Here is a 19,299-nt window from a genome sequence, read left to right on the forward strand (position 1 = left end):
GAGCAGGATCAGAGAGTTCGAGAACAGGCATGGCATTATCTGGCTTGTATTTTTAAAGGGTGCCTCTGGTAGAATTATCTATTTTGTTTTCATGAAGAGTCCTGTAATTATTGCCACGTTGCAGGTGAAGAATCTGAGGCTCAGAGAGGTTGAGTCATTGCTCAGGTTGGCACAGCTGGTGAGCGGCAGAGCTGGGTTTCCTAGTTACCTCCGTCTGACTGCAGAATCCAAATCTTCGTCCACCATACTGGGCTTGCCCTGGTCCCTTCCTAATTCCTTTAGCTTTGTAAAACATGTCTAAATTTGGAGTATCCAGAGAGTTGTGACTGTGTCGCCTTCTATCACTGTTGACTTCAACCCCATCTCTTCCTGATGCATCCCCTAGGATGTGAGAGCTCACTCTTATGGCTCCACCTGGGTTTCTCATGTTTGGTGCTACCATCCTTAACCTTTCACCAAGGGGCTCAAGATGTTTCCCATGATGATCCAGCCTTTCCGTTCTTCCCTTTGCTGGCAATTATACGTGCTTACCTTTCTCGGACAGGACCCACTTTCCGGGTGACTGCATGCAAACTCTCCCTTTCTCTTTTTAGATGTTAATAGCAGAGTTATCAAGAACGAATGCTCTGAAGAGAACATGGCCTTTAGCTTGAAAGCCAAAGGGGATAAGATGACGATTTCATGCTCCACAATTAAAGAATCTGGATCCACAGGTACAGACCCACTCCGGAGAATCAGGGTGGGTAGTTATGGTACACTCAGTCAACAAACACTTATCGATCACCTCTTAGGTGCCAAGACCTATGCCAGGTGGTGGGGAAATCAATGATGGGAGAGGCAGAAATGGCCTCAGGAAAGTTTCCCACCTGCTAGGAAAGGCAGACATTGAAAAAATAATCTTGCAGTACCGGAGTATTGAAAGCTTACCTATCTAATACAGCAGCCACTGGCCACTTTTGTCATTCAGCACTTGAAATGTGGCCAGGTTGTGAATTTAAAATACCTACCAGATTTCAAAGACTTGGTCCAAAAAAAAAAATGGAGGATGTAAAATAGCTCACTCATAATTTTTTCTATTGATCAAGTGTTGAAACGATACTATTTTGCATGTATTGAATTAATATATTATTAAAATGAATTTTACCTGTTTTCTACTCTAAAATGTGGCTATTAGAAAATTTAAAATTGCGTATGTGGCTCATAGTATATTTCTAGCAGATAGTGCTGATCTGTATCAGGGGCTGGGAAACTTTTCCTGTAGAGGGCCGCTTTGTAAATATTTTAGGCTTTGAGGGCAACACAATTTCTGTCGCAACCATTCGACCCTGCCGTCATCATGCAAAAGCATTCATCAGCAGCGTGTAAATGAATGGGTGTGTCTGTGTTGCAATAGAGCTTTTATTTAAAAAAAAAAAAAAAAAACCATGCCATGGTAAGATAAGCCTGTAGGTCACTGTCCACCTTTCCTGATCTACATGCTGTGTGGGAGGCACAGCAAGCAGACCTGGGGCACATCCCTGGAGACCACCAACATTGAAAGGGGAAGCCCACCAAAGACACTGAACAAAAATGACCGTCAATGTTGGAGGGGAATTTCTTTTCCACTGTTGAGTTGAATCGTCCTTTAAAAACCCAAATTCAAATTTATTTGTAAATGTAGCTAAGATTTCTCCAAGTGATAGCACCACACGATTTTTTTCCTATGGTTCTGGGGAGGGTCACCAATCGGAAGCCCACAGGTATTTCAATCCTCAGAGCGGGCTAGTGAAGATTCAGGAATGCATGGGATATTAAAGTGTGTATACTAGTAACTACTGAGCAAATGATTCCCTCTTTTTTTTTTTTTTTTTTTTTTTTGCACTTGGGGGAAATCGCAGAGATCAGTGGGGTGGCTTTTGTCTCCTTTGCGGGTATGGAGTCTCTTTTGAACGAGAGCTTCTTCCGAGACTCTCAGACGCCCATGGCCAACTCCAAGAGGAAGCTGAAGATTAATTCTCGTGTCGTCGGGGGCATGCTGACAGGGAAGAAGAAAGACGGCTTCTCTGAGGCAGTCAACTACACTCTGGAGCACCTTGAGGTTTGTGAAGAGGTTTCTACTGTGCCCCCATCTATCTATTGGGGACTCCCCATCTCCTAGGGGGCTTAACTCTCTTTTTTTTTTTAATTGAGGCAACACTGGTTTAAAACATTATAAAAATTTCAAGTGTGCATCATTCTATTTCAATTTCTGTATAGAATACATCATGTTCACCATCCAAAGACTAATTACCTTCCATCATGGCACTCATGTGCCCTGTCACTCCATTTTTCCTCCTCCCTCCCCACTTCCCCTCTGGTAACCACCAGTCTAATCTCTGTATCTATATGTTTGTCGGTGGTGGTGGTTATTCTTATCTTCTACTTATGGGTGAAATCATATGGTATTTGACCTTCTCCATCTGACTTATTTCACTTAGCATAATACTCTGGAGGTCCATCTGTGTTGTTGCAAAAGGCAAGATTTCATCTTTTTTTTTTTTTTTTTTTTTGAGGAAGATTAGCCCTGAGCTAACATCTGCTGCCAATCCTCCTGTTTTTTGCTGAGGAAGACTGGCTCTGAGCTAACATCCATGCCCATCTTCTTCTACTTTATGTGTGGGGAGCCTACCACAGTGTGGTTTGACAAGCGGTGCGTAGGTCCACACCCAGGATCTGAACCAGTGAACCCCGGGCCGCCGAAGTGGAACGTGCGAACTTAACCACTGCACCACCGGCCTGGCCCCATAACTCTCATTTTTAATGGGGACCTGTTAAGGTAGCAAGCTTCCACAGTTTCTAGCAACTTAAGCCAGTCTTCAGAATCCACCTCTAGAAGAATAAACTCTCCTATTTCTCTGTGGCATTCTTCCACTCATCAATGGGCAAGCTTTAGGTTAAACTAAGTAACATTGATGTACATACATTTACAGAGACATTAGCTGCATTAGCTACAGCCAAGTCAGTGATAGAGACAGATCTGGCATGCAAGACTTTTCTTTTCATCACTGCATGATGAAATATCAGCATTTCTCTCCATTCCGTACAGAAGATACCTGCATCTCTTGCCCCAAATGACTCTTGGGGTTGGTCACATTGAGTCCGTTCAAGAGGGATTCTCAGGTGACCAAGACCTTTGATTTTTCAGCCAAAGAAGAAGACTGAGAGCCCCATGTGTGTTTCCTGGAGCACAGATGAGGAGGGCGGTAGGTGGGTCCCATCTGGCTGTGAGATCATTGAAGTTTCCGAGACACATACCGTCTGCCGCTGTAAACGAATGGCGAACCTGGCCATCATCATGGCTTCTGGGGAGCTCACGGTCAGTACTGGTGCTCTGTGCTCTGTCTCCCGAAATCCAATGGGGGAAACGTTGACTACACACTTGTCGTGTGCCTCTCATGGCATTGAGTGTTTGGGGAGGGAGTCAAGGAAGACAGAAGGGGTGTGCGCTAGACCTCTGCCCTTGGAGAGTTCATGGTCAAGTTGGGAAGCCATGACCCTCATGTATCAAGTGGGAAATGACCCTAAACAGGTACAGCTCAATAACTATCACAGACTCTATTCACTGAGCACAGATCTTGTGCCGGACCCTTTATTTGAAGTGTTTTTAGACCCATTGCCCAGGATCGGATGCTGAGGCTCAGCAGCCTGCCTGGTCGTGACGCTGGTAACTGGTGGAGATGGGACTTGAACCCACAACAGGCCAGCTCCAGAGGTCTCTTTCCACCAAACCATACAAATGGAGCAAAAGGTTGTGCTGTGGGAATTCAGCCATGTTTCAGTGAGAGCCGGTGATGGATCAGGGGAGAAACGAAGTACACAATGAGCCTTGGCAACCAGGTAGACTTTGTAGAGAGGGAAGACATCCTCATTAGTGCTGTGGTGAGCTTCCTTACCTCTCATGCAAGATCTGAGGTTAATTCCCTACGAGGGAGGCCCTAACTGCTATTTGGAGGAGTATGTAGCTTAGGACATAACTGGATCCAGAGCAAGACTTGCTTAGTTTCAAGTCCCATCTCTATCACTTCCTAGCTGTGTTTCCTTGAGCAAGTCGCTCACCCTCTCTGAGCTGAGTCCAATTCTCTCATCTCAAAAATGAGAACAAGAAAAAAATAACTATGACAGCTAACACTTAACAGGGTGCATAATGTTTCTGGCACAGTTGTGAGTTCTTTAAGTATTTTTGCTGAATCCTCCTAAAACAACCCTATAAGCTAGCTGTTATTTTCAGTATCCTCTTTTTAACAGATGAGGAAACTGAGGCACAGAGAAGTTAAGTGTCTTGCCCAAGCTCACACAGCTAGAAACCAGCAGAACAGAAGTCGGTTCTCTTAAACGATAAGTCACACTATCTTAGAGAAGAGCTCATGAGATGGTGCCCGGCATATCTTTAACACACAGAAAGTGTACAGATAAATTTAAAATTAATTTAAAAATTAATTATGAATCATGGCATAGGGGGAGGACTGAGCTTGTCGTTTCCACTCCCAGGAACTGAGGCGTGTCTAAATGCCTCTGTAGCAGTGCTGGCTCCGTACAGGAAAATCAGGAGCCACTCTGGGTGTTTCAAGCAGAAAGAGTTTGAATGCTGGGAACTGGGTGCTCACGAAATCTCTGGAAGGGATGCAGGAGTTGCAGTCATGGGGCTGCCCCTTGGATTTTGGCTTTAAGGTCACCCCTCTGCACCCCTCTGTAATCCAGAGGTCAGAAACTGCTTCTGTCAGGTCACCCCACGCCCGTGAAATTAAAGACGAGACAGTTGGAATGTGGAGTCCAGCCATGGTTCACTCCTGTCTGCAGAAAGCTGGCATCTGTCCCTATCCTGCCTTCCAAAACTTTCACGCATGCTCCTCATTGGAGAACCCTGATGACCTCCAGGACCTTAGCCCCAGGGGATTCTGGGAAATGTAGTTTGTCGACATCGGAGGGTGAGATGTAGGGTAGGGATGGGAATGGGTGCCCATGGATTCCAAAGGATGATGATGGACAATATCTACCTCACTCTGAGCATCAGAGGGAGAAAAGGTCCCCAGGCCCTTTCTGCTCAAGCCAAGAGTCTGGATAATTCTTTGTCCTGCCCAGGGTGTGTCGGTCCCTCTCTGAGTGGTGTATCTCTTTCCTGACAGATGGAGTTCTCCTTGTTCATCATTAGCCACGTGGGCATGATCATCTCGCTGGTGTGTCTCGTCTTGGCCATTGCCACCTTCCTGCTCTGCCGTGGCATTCGCAGCCAAACCACCTCCCTCCACCTGCACCTCTGCGTGTGCCTCTTCTTGGCCAAGCTTCTCTTCCTCACGGGTGTAGACAAGACTGACAACGAGGTCTCACATCCCTCAGGCTATGCCCCCACATCCAGCCCCATCATCTCCACATCTGCCTCTGCTCATCCCTACTCAGCTCCCTCTATGCTAGTGCCCACCTCAGGACCTTTGCACATGCTGTGACTTCTTTCAATAATACTCATCCCCCAGCCCCTCAATCAGTTGACTCCTTCTTGTGATAGGTCTCAGCTGAAAATAACTTCCCTGACCATGTTATATATTGTGGTTATCCCTCCTATCACTCTTTAAACCATTAGCTCTTACCTGGGGTGATTCTGCCCCCTAGGGGACACCTGGTAATATCTGGAGACATTCTTGGTTGTCACCACTGGAAAGGGGCTGCTGCTGGCATCCAGTAGGGGGAGGCCAGGGATGCTGCTCAACATGCTACAAGGCATAGGACGGCCCCCACGACAGGAAAAAATGTGGCAACAGCGTTACAAATGTCAATAAGGCTACAGTTGCCAAACGACTCCATTTTTCTTTCTTTCCTGGGACTTATTTGAAACCATATTGATTAGTTCCTGTTTTACTTGCCGTGTGGCTGCCTCCCCGACTAGACTGTGTGGCCTGTGAGAGCGAGGACTTTAGCCAATTTGCCCCTATAACTGTGCCACGAACTTGTAGGCTCTCCGAGTTCTTCTAAAAGGAGCACGACTGACATTTTGGGTGAAATGAGGATGCTTCGTGCAGATCAATCCTTCTCGCTGCAGAATGCCCAGCTTCCCCGATCCCTTGAGAACTGAGTGCTAGTGGTGTCGGACTCCCGTCCTTTGACCCGGGGGTGGGCAAACTCTTTCTGTAAAAAAGGCAGATCTAAATATTTTCAGCTTTTGTGGACCCTACGGTCTCTGCCGTGACTCCTCAGCTCTGCTGTTTTAGCACAAAAGCAGCCGTAGAGAATAGTAAAAGGTGTGGCTGTGCCAGTGAAACGTTATTTACAGAACAGGCGGCCGGCCCAGTGGTCGTAGTTGGCGGGACCCCCCTACCCCCCACCCCAAATCTTCAAACATCTCCTAAAGTAGAGTGATCATGGATCGGTCCCCCCTGCCCCCAGGCTCTCCCAGTTTTAGCATTGACATCGCATGTCCTGGAAAACCTCAGTTTCAGGCAAACCAGGACGATAGGTGACCCCACCAAAGGGAGGGAGCTGCCCGCGGTGAAGAACGTCCCTGTAAATGTTTGTGGAATGAATGAATGAATGAACGGGTCGTGTTTGGGGAACGCCAGTCGGAATAGCCCCTCCCCTGCCGTCGTCCCCTGAGCGGGCTCCCTGCGGCGGGGGGACCCTGAGTGCCCGTGCTTCTCCCCTGCAGACGGTCTGCGCCATCATCGCGGGCTTCCTGCATTACCTTTTCCTCGCCTGCTTCTCCTGGATGCTGGTGGAGGCCGTGGTGCTGTTCCTCACGGTCAGGAACCTGAAGGTGGTGAATTACTTCAGCTCTCGCAACATCAAGATGCTGTACCTCTGTGTCGTTGGCTACGGGCTCCCAGGGGTGGTGGTGGCTGTCTTGGCCAGCGTGCAACCTCAGGGCTACGGGACGCCTGATCGGTGAGTGACATCCCTCTTTCTCCCTAAGGACCCTGCTGTTGGGGTTCAGGATGATAATTCCATGAACAACAAGAAGAGCGGTGACAGTAGCGGTAGTTGTGGCTACCATTTATTGTATTTGGTCTCAGGTTGCCATGGTCTGGGGGCTGCCACGTACAGTCACACAGGTTGAGCACTGAACAAATCCAGGAGCCACTGTTTGCACGATAGTAAAGGTGAAGGGCGGTGACGTGATAGTGAATTTGATTGTACAGTTTTCAGAACAGTGTCTGGCACAGAGTAAAGCATTCTACACATGATTCTGGTCACCATCGCTAGTACCACTGTCTGTTTTACAGTGAGTTATGGTCATCACGTGGTTCCATGCCAGGCGATTTCAGGTAGGATGTTGGTGAGGACTCAGTTTAAAAATATTTTCATATTTATTTTGTAGGGCATTAGAAAGAAAAATTGCCAGCATATCAAAATCATGATTTCACAGACATGATTCCATTATATAAGTAAAAAAAAAAAAAAAGGTGAGTCAATTTTGAGGAGAAAAATTAGATAAAGGGCAGAACAAGCAGTATGTGCACAGGGAAGAGACTGTAAAGGAATTTATGTTAAGTAAGCACCCATCGTAATCTAATTCCTGTAAGCTTTACAAACATATATTATCTCTGATACTTCTTGACAAAATTCCTATGCCTCCACTGTGTACAGCAGCACCTTTCAGCTATTCTATGGTGTAAATAGTGTCCCCTGGATTTGTGCAGTGTACAACCTGTGCTCCTGGACATGGCGGCCCTGAAGCCAATAGTACATAAAGTAACAGCTTCATAAATGGTGGCTACAGAGGGAATTGAAGCTCAGTACGGTTGCAGAACTTGCCCAGGGTCACATGGCTAGTAAGTGTCCAAGCGGAGTTCAGGTCTGACTGTCTTGTCAGGATGATAGCGACAGAGAGGAGAAGGAGCAAATATGGGGTGCATTCGTGACCAGGCACTGCTCTGGGTTACCGGGCTCAGACCCAGTACCTCTGGGAGACTGTGCAGGGCACGCACCCCAGTTAACCCAGCCAAGGGGTGAGGGAGCTGGCGTATTTACCCACCAACTCCCTCCCATCAGCCACTGCTTGCTCCTGGGAGAACTAAGTCTCCAGCACTTCCAGTCTGCTGCCCTCAGGCAGAGATGCAGATGCTGATGCGGGAAGCGGCCAGGATGGACGTGGTCCTTCCTGAAAGGATGTGAACAGCATCTTCTCGCGATGCAAACATTTTCCTGCCTTTTATTCACTCTATTACTGGAGACGCACCTTCCGGGCCAACATCTGGTTGGCTGAACTTGATGATTTTCCTTCTCTTATGGGGGGAAGCACACTTCTGCTAAAGGAATATTGAGGTGCTTTTACTGAACGTGGTGGAATGATTGTCGGGTGGTGAAAACAGCAAATATCTGCCAGAGACATGATGGAAAGAGGCAATGCCTTCTCCCTTCCTTCTTCCTCCTTCCTTCCTTCCTTCCCTCCTTCCTTCTTACTTCCTTCCTTCTTCCTTGCTTCCTCCCTCCCTCCTTCCCTCCCTCCCTCCTTCCTCCTTCCTTCCTTCCATCCTTCTTTCCCGTCCCCCTCCCTCCCTTCCTTCTTTCCTTTCTTTTAACAAATAATTATGGAATGCCTCATCCCTGCCAGGCTTTGCAGAGTTCTAGGTATTCAGAGAGGAACAAAACATTCAAAGTCCAAATTCTTATGCAGCTCATAGTCTGGTAAGGGAAGAAGGACAATTTTCAAGTGAACAAACAACTAAACAAGATAATTTATGATACGAAGAGATGCTCTAAAAAAGGCAGCAGGCTCTGCTAGAGAGGGGCCAGGAGTAGGGAGAGGGTACTTGGCTGGGGGTGGTCAGGAGTGGCTTTTCAGAGTAGGTGACATTTGAGCTGAGATCTGAATGATGAATGACGAGGTGTGCCAGTGGAAAGTTCTGGAAGGGCACGAAGTGAATATTTCAGGAACATTTGCCCCGCAAGAAGGTCTGAAAGAGGATTTACTGTGGTCCAGAGAAAACTGAAATTCGACGAGCCCCATCATGAGAATTTCCGTCTGGGTCTCATCTCCTAGGATCCTCCTCCATTAGTGCACCTGTCAGGGCGTGAGTAACTGTAGGGTCGAGACCCCCAGACGAGCACTGACTCCCGTTTCTCTCCGTAGCTGCTGGCTGAAGACAGAGACAAAGTTCATCTGGAGTTTCCTGGGGCCAGTCTGCGGAATCATCGTGGTAAGCAAATTGCTTGGGGCCGAGTGTTCTGGAGCAGGAGCAAGGAGCGTTGAAGGATTGGGAAATGCCCGTGGAAGTTGTGTAGCTGCGGTCACCTATTCTCAAACACCCTCCTTTCTGATCCTCGATTCTTGAGATTTCCAAGTTAGAATGTAATTTCTTTGATTTGGGATTTTTTTTTTTTATGCCAACTTGAAAATGCTCCTGGGAGGGACCCCAGTCTTATCTGTCTTTTGTGTTTCTATATGAACGGGTCTGTCCATCTCTTCTGAGTGCAGATATTAAATGAGAAAAAAAGGGAGAAAGAAATTAAAAATGATCGGCGGGGAAAGAGGAGAGGGCAATGGTGGGACGGAGGCAAAGGGAAGTCTGATGTCCTGAGGGTTAGGGCTTCAGTATATCTTTTTTAGGGGGGACACAGTTCAACCCATAACAGGGCCCTGGTGTTGATGCTAACTTCCCTGGTGCCTCCAGTGGAAAGAAACAAAGATCATTTTAAATGAGAACAAACAAAGGTGATTTATTCAGAGATTGCTCCAGTGAGAAAGTCAGCCACTCTCACTTGCATTTGCGAGAGACTCAACAGCAGACAGAGGAGTGGAAAAGCTTTACAGAGGGAGACAGAAGGCTTCAGACATGCCCTGAGTGGAGGCTGTTAGCATGGGGAGGCAATGGGTGGGCTAACTTGAAGCAGGCGTCCTATATGATTGCTTGGGGGGGCATATTGGCTTTCTCCTTTTGGGGCTAAGTTGGAAGCAGGGGAAGACATTCAGGAGGCTGTCAGTTATTAATCAAGTCTTGGTCGTTTAGGGTCAGTTGCTGCAGGACTTCTTGTTTGACTTCCTGGAGTGGTTACTGCACACTATGTGTTGGAGTTCTTTTTTTTTTTTTTTTTTTTGGTGAGGAAGATTAGCCCTGAGCTAACATTTGTGCCAATCTTCCTCTACTTTGTACGTGGGATGCCACCACAGCATGGCTGATGAGTGGAGCAGGTCCACACCCCGGATCTGAACCCGCAAACCCCAGGCCACCAAAGTGGAGCATGCAGAACTTTAACCACCCAACCGTAGGGCCAACCCCCTGAGTTCTATTTTTATAGATGGTCTGGCCATCGTCTTCTTGTATGTCCAATCTCTCGATCCCTTCTGCCTGACTTTGCAGATCAATTCCATCCTCCTGACTTTGACGTTGTGGATCCTGAAGCAGAAGCTTTCCACCGTCAATGCTGACGTCTCGACGCTCAAAGACAACAGGTGCGGTCCCTCCTTCCTTTCACCTCCCCTTCCAGTCTCCCTTCCTTCCTTCCATAAATGTTCATTGAGACCTTTTGTATACCTGGTCCTGTGCCCAAGACAGAATAGCACAGTGTCTGGATCTGGGGGGCTAAACCCCGAGCTCTACCACTCACAAGCTGTGTGACCTTAGGCAAGTGACATAACCTCTCTGAAACTCAATTTCCTCATCTGTAGAATTGGGGTATTAATATTGCCCACTTTACGTGGCTTTTGAAGCATTTAGCACAGTCGTTAGGAGAAGTGAGTGTTTCATATATAGAAACTATTAGTACATTTTCTAAGTCTTCTCCTGTGCATTCATAGTAGAAATAGAATCATACTATTTTATTTTTATAACCATTTTTTCTCTTAATAACATGTCATGAAATTTCTCCTGTTTAATTAGAAATTTGCCGATGGTCCTTTTTTGTGTGTAACATTTCAGTGTGAGGACACAGCACAATTTATTGAAATAATCCCTCATTCATGAACATTTAAGTTGCTTCTGATTTTTTTTTTTTTGCTATTAGAAACAATATTATCTTGAATATCCATGTAAGGAAACCTTCTTCCACATCTGTGGTTATTTAATCGTAATACTAGGCATGAAATTGCCTGAGTCAAGGGTCAGTTGGATTGTAACACTTTCAGTATATATTGCAAATTGTTTTCCAGAAAATTTGTTTCCATTTACGAGTGATTGTTTACCTCCAGCTTTACCAGCATTAGAGTTTATCGCATTTTATTGTTTTGATGATAAATGAAATACACTATCTCATTATTTTAGCTTGATAGACATTATTTTATCTTACACAGGTGGACTTTTTCATATTCTCATAGACTATCTATGTTTCTTAACTTCATCACTTAACTAACGTTCATTTTAAGAACCGACCCAAACCACACATTGTCTAGGTTTTATTGTTGGTGAGCTGATCATGGTCCCTTGTTTGTTTTCCTGTCAGTGTCCGATCCTCCATCAATTAATGGATGGAGGATTAATGGATTAATGAAATATTTTTTCCTAAAAATTATTTTTAGAAAGTTAATGCAAGAAGGTAAAATAAAGTCAATACATGCCATGGTGAGAAAAATGAAGCAGTAGAAACAGAACATATGAGAAGTAATTCCTTCTCTTTTCCCTGAATGCCTGGATTTCCAGATCTCTCCCACTTCGAGCGACCATTATCACTGGAACTGATCTTCCTTCCAGAATATTTATGCTCACACGTACACCTTCTATCACATAAATGATGGGATACTGTACATATCATTCTCCTCTTTGTTTTTTTCCCACATAATAGGTAGCTTATTTCATATCGATACTTAAGGTTAAAAACAACTAACAAAAATGTTTATTTTGTGCCAGACCCTGTTCTAAGCACCTTTAGGATCTTTCCATCTCATTAAATAATCTGTAGAACAAGCTTATGGTGTAGGCATTGTATTTTCATCCTTATATCAAAGTGAGGAAACTGAGGCACAGTGAGGTTAATTAATTTACTAAGGCCACAAAGTTAGTGAATGGATCAGTCAGAATTTAAACATGGGCAGTCTGACCCAGAGCCTAACCCACTATAGTATATTGTCACTCTCAGTTAAAAAATAGTTTTATAATCTGATTTCTGTCTCTATGGATTTGTCTATTCTGGACATTTCATATAAATGGAATCATATGCTATGTGGCCTTTTGTGACTGTCTTCTCTCACTGAGCATCATGTTTTCAAGGTTTGCCCATGTTGTAGCGTGTGTCAATGCTTCACTCCTCTTCATGGCTGAGTAATATTCCACTGTGTGGATGGACCACGTTTTGTTTATCCATTCATCTGTAGATGGACATGTGGGTTGTTTCTAATTGGGGGAGAGGGGAATTGGGAATGACTGCTTAATAGATACAGGGTTTCTTTTTGGGGTGATAAAAATGTCTGGGAACTGAATAGTGGTGATGTTTGTACAACATTGGGAATGTGCTAAATACCACTGAATCACACTTTAGATGGTTAAAATGGTGAAGTTTATGTTGTGTGAGTTTTACCTCATTGAAATAAAAAAGGCTTCCTAGTATTTCGTTGTACGGCTTCACCGTTCATTTAACGTCTCAAATTAGCCTTTTATTACTACAAACAATATTGTGTTAAATGCATGTGTCCACACATGTGCCCATGTGTATCTGTAGGCCAATAGCCTTTTAAATGCCTATAGGATTTGATTTCCCTGCAGCTAGGCTAGGAGGCTCCACCCCAGGTTTGTTTCCATCCGGGCAGTGGGTCACATGGCGGCAGCCTCAGACCATCCATAGGAGTGTGCCCACGAGGACAGCAGCCACCTCCTAGAACCTTATCCTCTGCAAATCTTCACCCACAGGTTATTGACATTCAAGGCCTTTGCCCAGCTCTTCATCTTGGGATGCTCCTGGGTCTTGGGCGTTTTCCAGATCGGACCCATGGCTGGTATCATGGCCTACCTGTTCACTATCATCAACAGCCTGCAGGGGGCCTTCATCTTCATCATTCACTGTCTGCTCAACCACCAGGTATGTAGCTGCTGCCCTCGCTGCCCCTACGCCCCCCCCTTCCAGGGGACATGCCTGTGCCAGCATCTGAGAGGGATTCCTCTCCTTGTGATGTGTCTCCATCTCCAGGTTCGAGAAGCATACAGGAGATGTTTTACCAGGAAGGCCAAATCCAGTTCCCAGGTGTCCCAGACTTCAGGGATCTTTCTGTCATCCATGTCCTCCAATTCCAAGACGGAGAGAGACTGAGTGGTTTATGTAGGTTCTGCTTGAACAGAATGCTTGTTTCTTAGCAATACTAAATACTGCTGTGTGTTGAGTACCTACTGTGAGCTCTGTGTGTCCATGCCTTTTAGCCCATTTGATAGAGTGTAGGGTTTAAGAGTAGGGGGTTCAGGAGCCATGCTGCCTAGGTGTAAATCTAAGCTCTGCCCCTTAGCAGTTATGTGACCTAAAAAAGATCAAATCATGACTCATACAGATAGAAAATGAGGGTACGTTAAGGATTTTATTCTACCCATTAATTAGTGAGGGAACCAGACAGATGTTATAACTGGATCAAAAGAGAATGCAAAGAACAGACATATATGTACATAACATATACAATGTATATAATATATAATAATACATAAGATATAATATATACAATGTATACATAATGCATAATATATATTACACAATGTATATATGATAGATAATACATAATACACATATAATATATACAATGTATACATAGTACATAATATATATTACATAATACATATATAATGTACACAATGTATATAATATTTAATAATACATAATACACATATATACAATGTATGCATAGTACATAATATATATTACATATTACATATATAATGTACACAATTTATATAATATATAATAATACGTAATACACATATAATATATACAATGTATGCATAGTACATAATATATATTACATAATACATGTATAATGTACACAATGTATATAATGTACACATAATACATTATATATGTTATGTGATAGATATATATGTCTATTCCTTGCTGTTCTCTTTTGAATCAGTTATAACATCTGCCCGGTTCCCTCATTAATAATTATATACATAAAAAATATATAATATAACATATAATTATATCTTACATAATTATTGTAGATATAATTATTAATATTATATAGTATAGACAAAAGTTCATATATACCTATGTGTATTATATATGTATTGCACATATATGAATTATAATACATACATATAATACATACACACATATAATATCGAAATGAATGTGCAAATGGAGGCAAAACAATTTTCTCCATGGAATTATTTTGCATCACTGTCAGTTATTTAAAATTTACAGAATTGGAAAATAGCTCCCACATAGGTCAGAATCAAATAACCCAGAGAGGTGTCCCCTGACAATGCATCGTCTTCTGCTGAAGCACTCATTTTTCTCTACACAATAGATTTCCTCCAGTCTCACAGCCATAAACACCATCTATTAACAGTGACTCCCAAATTTTAAATAATGTGCAGTCCAGCCCCCTTTCCTGAGTTCTAGACTCATATAACCAACCACCTGCCAAACACCCCACTGAGATGTCTAATAGATGTTGCAAATGTAACATGTTCCAAACTGAGCTTCCGAGCCCCTCACCTCTCATTTTCACGGAGGATCCCCTATCCTCCTATTGCTCAGCATAAAGCTGTGGCGTTATCCTTGACTCTGCTTTTCTTCTTACCCTCCATCTCCGATCTATTGGCAAATACTGTTGACTCTTCCTCAGAGTGTATCCAGAATCTGATCGCTTTTCTTTGCCTTCACTGCTTCTATCGTGGTCCAAATCCTATTGTCTGTAGCCAGGATTATGGAAATAGCCTCATAAGGGGTCTTTCTGCTTCCCCTCCTGCCTTTTCCCTGCCCTGCCTTTGGTCTGTTCTCCCTGAAGCAGCCAAAGGGCATGTGTGAACTCCTGAGTCAGGTCACATCCCTTCTCTGCCTACAACCCTCCATGGCTCCCACCTTACTCAGAGTAAAAGCCAAAGTCCTCCTGATGGCCCACAGGTGCTGTATGATCTGACCCTCTTTTCCTCCTTGATCTCATCCTCTGTTAATCTCACTTCCCTCTGCTCCACCCACACTGATCAGCTCAGGATTCTTCAGACACTCCAGACTCACTTCCTTGAACTAGATGCTCACTCTGCCTTGAATGTTCTAGTCCTGATACCCATATGGCTGACTCCCTCGCCTCCCTCACCTCCTTCAAATCTTTGTTCCAATCATTTCCTATCAATAGCATTTGCTCTGACAACTCTATTTTGTACTGCTTCCTTTTCTCCTACCCCGACATTCATGCTTCTCCTGCCCCCTAATCCTGATTTTCTTTTCACAGTGCCTTCCACTTTCTAACATGCTATAAATAACTAATTTATTTCCTTTATTATTTATGGGCTTCTACCTACACTAGACTGCCTTATTTCTTCACTGATGTACTCCAAGCTCAAGTAACTAAGATCCATTGGCTTAATTAAATAGGGAATTATTTTTCTTGAAAGAATAGAAGCCCAGAGTTAAGTGTTGCTGATATTGGTTCTATTGCTCAGTGATATTGTAAAGAATCTAGGCTTTTCCTAGTTTTCCATTCCATTAGCAGCATGCTGGCTTTTCATCAAATTATTTTCATGGTTGCAAGATGGCTGCCATAGCTCCAGACATCGCAACCACATTCAAGGCAGGAAGAAGAGGGATGGGGCAGAAGCAGCAACCTCTCCTTTCGTGCCTCTCCCTTTAACAGAAAACAGAAGCTTTCCCAGAAACCCCTCAGCAGATTTCCCTTTCACCTAATTAGTCAGAACGGCATCACATGACCACCCATAGTTACAAGAGAATTTAACAAACCAAGCATTCGGCTTTCTAGCTTCTCGAGGGGGAGCTATCAGTGGTGAAGAGGTTGAGAATGGCTTTTGAGTTTGCCAGCAGTGCCTCACATGCTAGGGATGATCACTGTTAACATTTTAACGTTTATCCCTCTAGTCTTTGTTGCTGTATTGATCTCTCTCTGTATGTATAAGATGCATGACCCTATAGATCTGACCCCTGGGGTCACATTTGTACTCATCCTGCCACTGATTCTGATTGTGATTTCTCTCTCACAGGGTTAAAGCCCCTTCTTGCTTTCAAGTATGCTATGGAGCAACATTTGAGCACAGCAGGTGCCTGGCAGGAGCCAACTCTGAAATCTTCTCTTTGTGGCTTAATTTGGAAATGCAGGGTCTCCCCAGCCCCAGAACACTCTGGGCCATTTGGAGCATGGATGGGCGGGGCGATCCTCCCATGGTTTCATGTGCTGGTGAGAAACGAGAGTTTCCGTTCCAGATTACCATTTTATCTTCCGTGTTCTGCAACCCTTTGAATTTCCAGAGTTTTGTGGAAATAATAGACCCCAGTGCAATGGCATGACCAAGAACATCTGGCTACCATTTTGTTTTCCTCTAAGTTCTCTGGTGCATGTCTCTAAGTGTGCCTCTCCAGCACCTGTCTCGTGCCTGACACACACAGCAGCCCTCAGGGAATGACTTGTCATCTGACCGACTGGCTGACGTTTTGACACAACCTCTTCCTGCTTTTAAAGGAATGGTCAGTAAAATGCTAATGAGAGCCCCAGGGGATAAATAAGGGACACAGTCGTAGAGGCTACTTTGGCACAAACACTGAAAAGAGTTATGTTGATAATCAGAAGTGATTGATGGAGCAGAATTCCAGCGTTTCATGGAGAGTTGAAGTACATGATGACAAAACCCTTGGGAAAACCTTCTAATTTCTTGGGACATTTCAAGGAAGCAACATCCCCCTTTCTTCCAGGAACTTTTTTGTGACTTGACTAGGACTCGCACTGCTCCCAAAGTTATCGCCATCCCACCTTGCTCTCCGTCTCCCATAAAATCTTGAGGGCCACGGAGAGAAGGAGGCGAATTTTAAATGTAGATCTCCTCCCTTCCACAGCCAGTCTCAAACACACCTACTCAAGGTGTGGTCCATGGACCAGAAGCATGAGCATCATTTTGTTAGAAAAGCAGCATCAAAGGTACCACCGCAGATCTTCGGAACCAGAACCTGCATTTTAACAAGATCCCCAGGGAATTTGTGTTGTACACAGGAGTGAATGTTCTGGCATATTCTAGAGTATTCTTTTGTTTTCCATGCTGACAGAAGAGCTTGTCTTTAAAACTAGGCAGGAAAACATATCCTCGACTTTGGGACTTTGCATCTGCCATTCTCTCTTCCTAGGACAACTTTCCTCAAAATCGGACTAATTTCTACCCTCTCTTCGAGTCTCAGCATAGTCATCAATTTCACCAGGAAGCATTCTCTGAATCTCTTGAAGTAGGATTAGGTGTCACCTCTGTGTGTCCTCTAAGGCTTCATGATTTCTAGCCTTGTGTGATCATTTCTTCTCTTCTTGAGTGTCTCCAACTGGACTGTGAGCTCCATAATTACAGGGAATGGCATTCAGTTGATTCTCCATAAATAAGTTGAATGAATGAATGAATGATTACTTTCCATTTTGAAGATGAAGAATTTGAGGCTCAGAGAGGTTAAGTAACTTTGTCAGCATCACACAGATGACTGGGCTGGGCTTTGAGTTCCTGACCACAGAGCTCCTCTTCCAGACCCCTAGTCCTTCTTCTCTTTCTTGGACCCTAGGAATTCTTAGTTTGGGGATACAAAGGAGATGCTACATATTTACTTTGAGTCAACTTACCATTTAGGATTCAATTAGCTCAGTAATCACCCTGTGCTGAACAATTTGATCACAACGTTAAACTTGGTTGATGCGGGCTCAATCTTTGTTATTTGTGACAGCCACGACTCGGGAGAGGGTGCTGACACATGTTCATTTATGATAGATTGGTCTTCAATGCTTGGCTTGTCCAGTGTTCAATACAGAGGTGACAATTCTAGGGGATATTGAAGCAAGAGATGGCGTGGCCTTTACCATAGCCAATTGTGGTAGGTTGATTGCATCAATGGCCTCAAGAATGGTTTCCATGTCTCCATACCCCTTCCCTGGAGCTTTGTAACCATTCCTGCTCTCACTATGGCTTGGCCTTGAGACTTGCTTTGGCTAATGGAATGTCAGCAAGTGTGACTCAGACAGAGTGTGCATTCCTTCTTGCCCGTTACACGATAAGTCTCGCTTGTTCTTGCACCCCTGCCTCCGCCATGAGAATGTGCCCAGGCTGAACTGCTGGAGGGATGTGAAAAATGTATGGAAGACAGTTAAGTCATTCCATTATACCAGCTGAGGTTGTCCTTAATCAGCCATCTGACCAACTTGTAGCTGACTACAGTCACATCCATGAGCCCAGTCAAGATCAGCAGACCTGCCCGGGCAACCCAGACTCAGGAGCCACAATCAAGTACCATTATTTTAGGGCACAGAGTTTCAGGAGTGGTTTGTTAACGAAGTATTCTTGGTGGAAGTTGCTAACTGATTCAGCAACCAATGGATTGTCAATGTTTTGCATTTGACTGCAACAATTTGGAACATACAAAGAGGGTGATTCGCATCTTCATTTCCTCTTAGCTGTCAGGATCTGTAAATCTAAAACGCTTGAATAAAGTTCTTTCTGACAGAAGACTTGCACACGGCTTTGTCTGTCTCGACAACAGTGAAACATGTTGGTTTAAAATACTGTCGTCTTCAGGAACCCTGTGTTTCTAAGCTGAGTGAAAGCGGTGACCTCCACAATAAGGATTTTTCTTATTATAAACATCAACCTACACTTGTTACATTCCTTTACCCCTGTGGCCTCATATGCCTCCACTAGAGAGAGGAAAGAGACTCAGAATAAAAATGGCATGGTTCTCAGGGCCAGCCCCATGGCTGAGTGGTTAAGTTTGCACACTCTGCTTCAGTGGCCCAGGGCTTCACCAGTTCGAATCCTCGGTGTGCACATGGCACCGCTCATCAGGCCATGCTGAGGTGGCATCCCACATGCCACAACTGGAAGGATCCACACCTAAAAAAAAATACACAACTATGTACTGGGGGACTTTTGGGAGAAAAAAGAAAATTAAAAATATTTTTTAAAAAACCTGCATGGTTCTCAAATCCCATAAATATAAAGTGAAATAACTCTGTCCTTTTATAATCCAAATAATTTATGGTATCCAAAAATGGAACATCCTTTCACTCAAGAAATATTTATTGACCACCTACCGTGTACTTACCCCCAAATGCTAAAAGTCATTGAAAAAATATTGAAAAATTGAAAAGTAAGGATATTAGAACTGAAAACATTATTTTAGATTTATACATTTTATCTTTCCTCAAACTAGAATTTATTAAAATTTGACTTCCTTGGTTATAATGGAAGCAAA

At 44.1% G+C, this 19,299-nt stretch overlaps 1 protein-coding gene across 4 annotated transcripts in view; it reads left to right on the top strand.

The window, feature by feature from the left end:
• Positions 1-18,554, top strand: part of ADGRE1 (adhesion G protein-coupled receptor E1) — a 69,273-nt gene extending 50,719 nt beyond the window's left edge. For all 4 annotated transcript variants that reach the window (XM_070272586.1, XM_023644604.2, XM_070272588.1 and 1 more), the window contains 10 exons: positions 594-713; positions 1,878-2,077; positions 3,164-3,334; positions 5,142-5,336; positions 6,653-6,888; positions 9,077-9,143; positions 10,305-10,396; positions 12,783-12,951; positions 13,060-13,188; positions 16,071-18,554. In XM_070272586.1, coding sequence (XP_070128687.1) covers positions 594-713; positions 1,878-2,077; positions 3,164-3,334; positions 5,142-5,336; positions 6,653-6,888; positions 9,077-9,143; positions 10,305-10,396; positions 12,783-12,951; positions 13,060-13,179 — 1,370 coding nt within the window. In that variant the 3' untranslated portion in view covers positions 13,180-13,188; positions 16,071-18,554. The remainder of the gene's footprint in view (positions 1-593; positions 714-1,877; positions 2,078-3,163; positions 3,335-5,141; positions 5,337-6,652; positions 6,889-9,076; positions 9,144-10,304; positions 10,397-12,782; positions 12,952-13,059; positions 13,189-16,070) is intronic.
• Positions 18,555-19,299: the final 745 nt, after the last annotated feature.

This window comes from Equus caballus, chromosome 7 (genome assembly GCF_041296265.1).
Source record: "Equus caballus isolate H_3958 breed thoroughbred chromosome 7, TB-T2T, whole genome shotgun sequence".
Taxonomy (NCBI): Eukaryota; Metazoa; Chordata; class Mammalia; order Perissodactyla; family Equidae; genus Equus; species Equus caballus.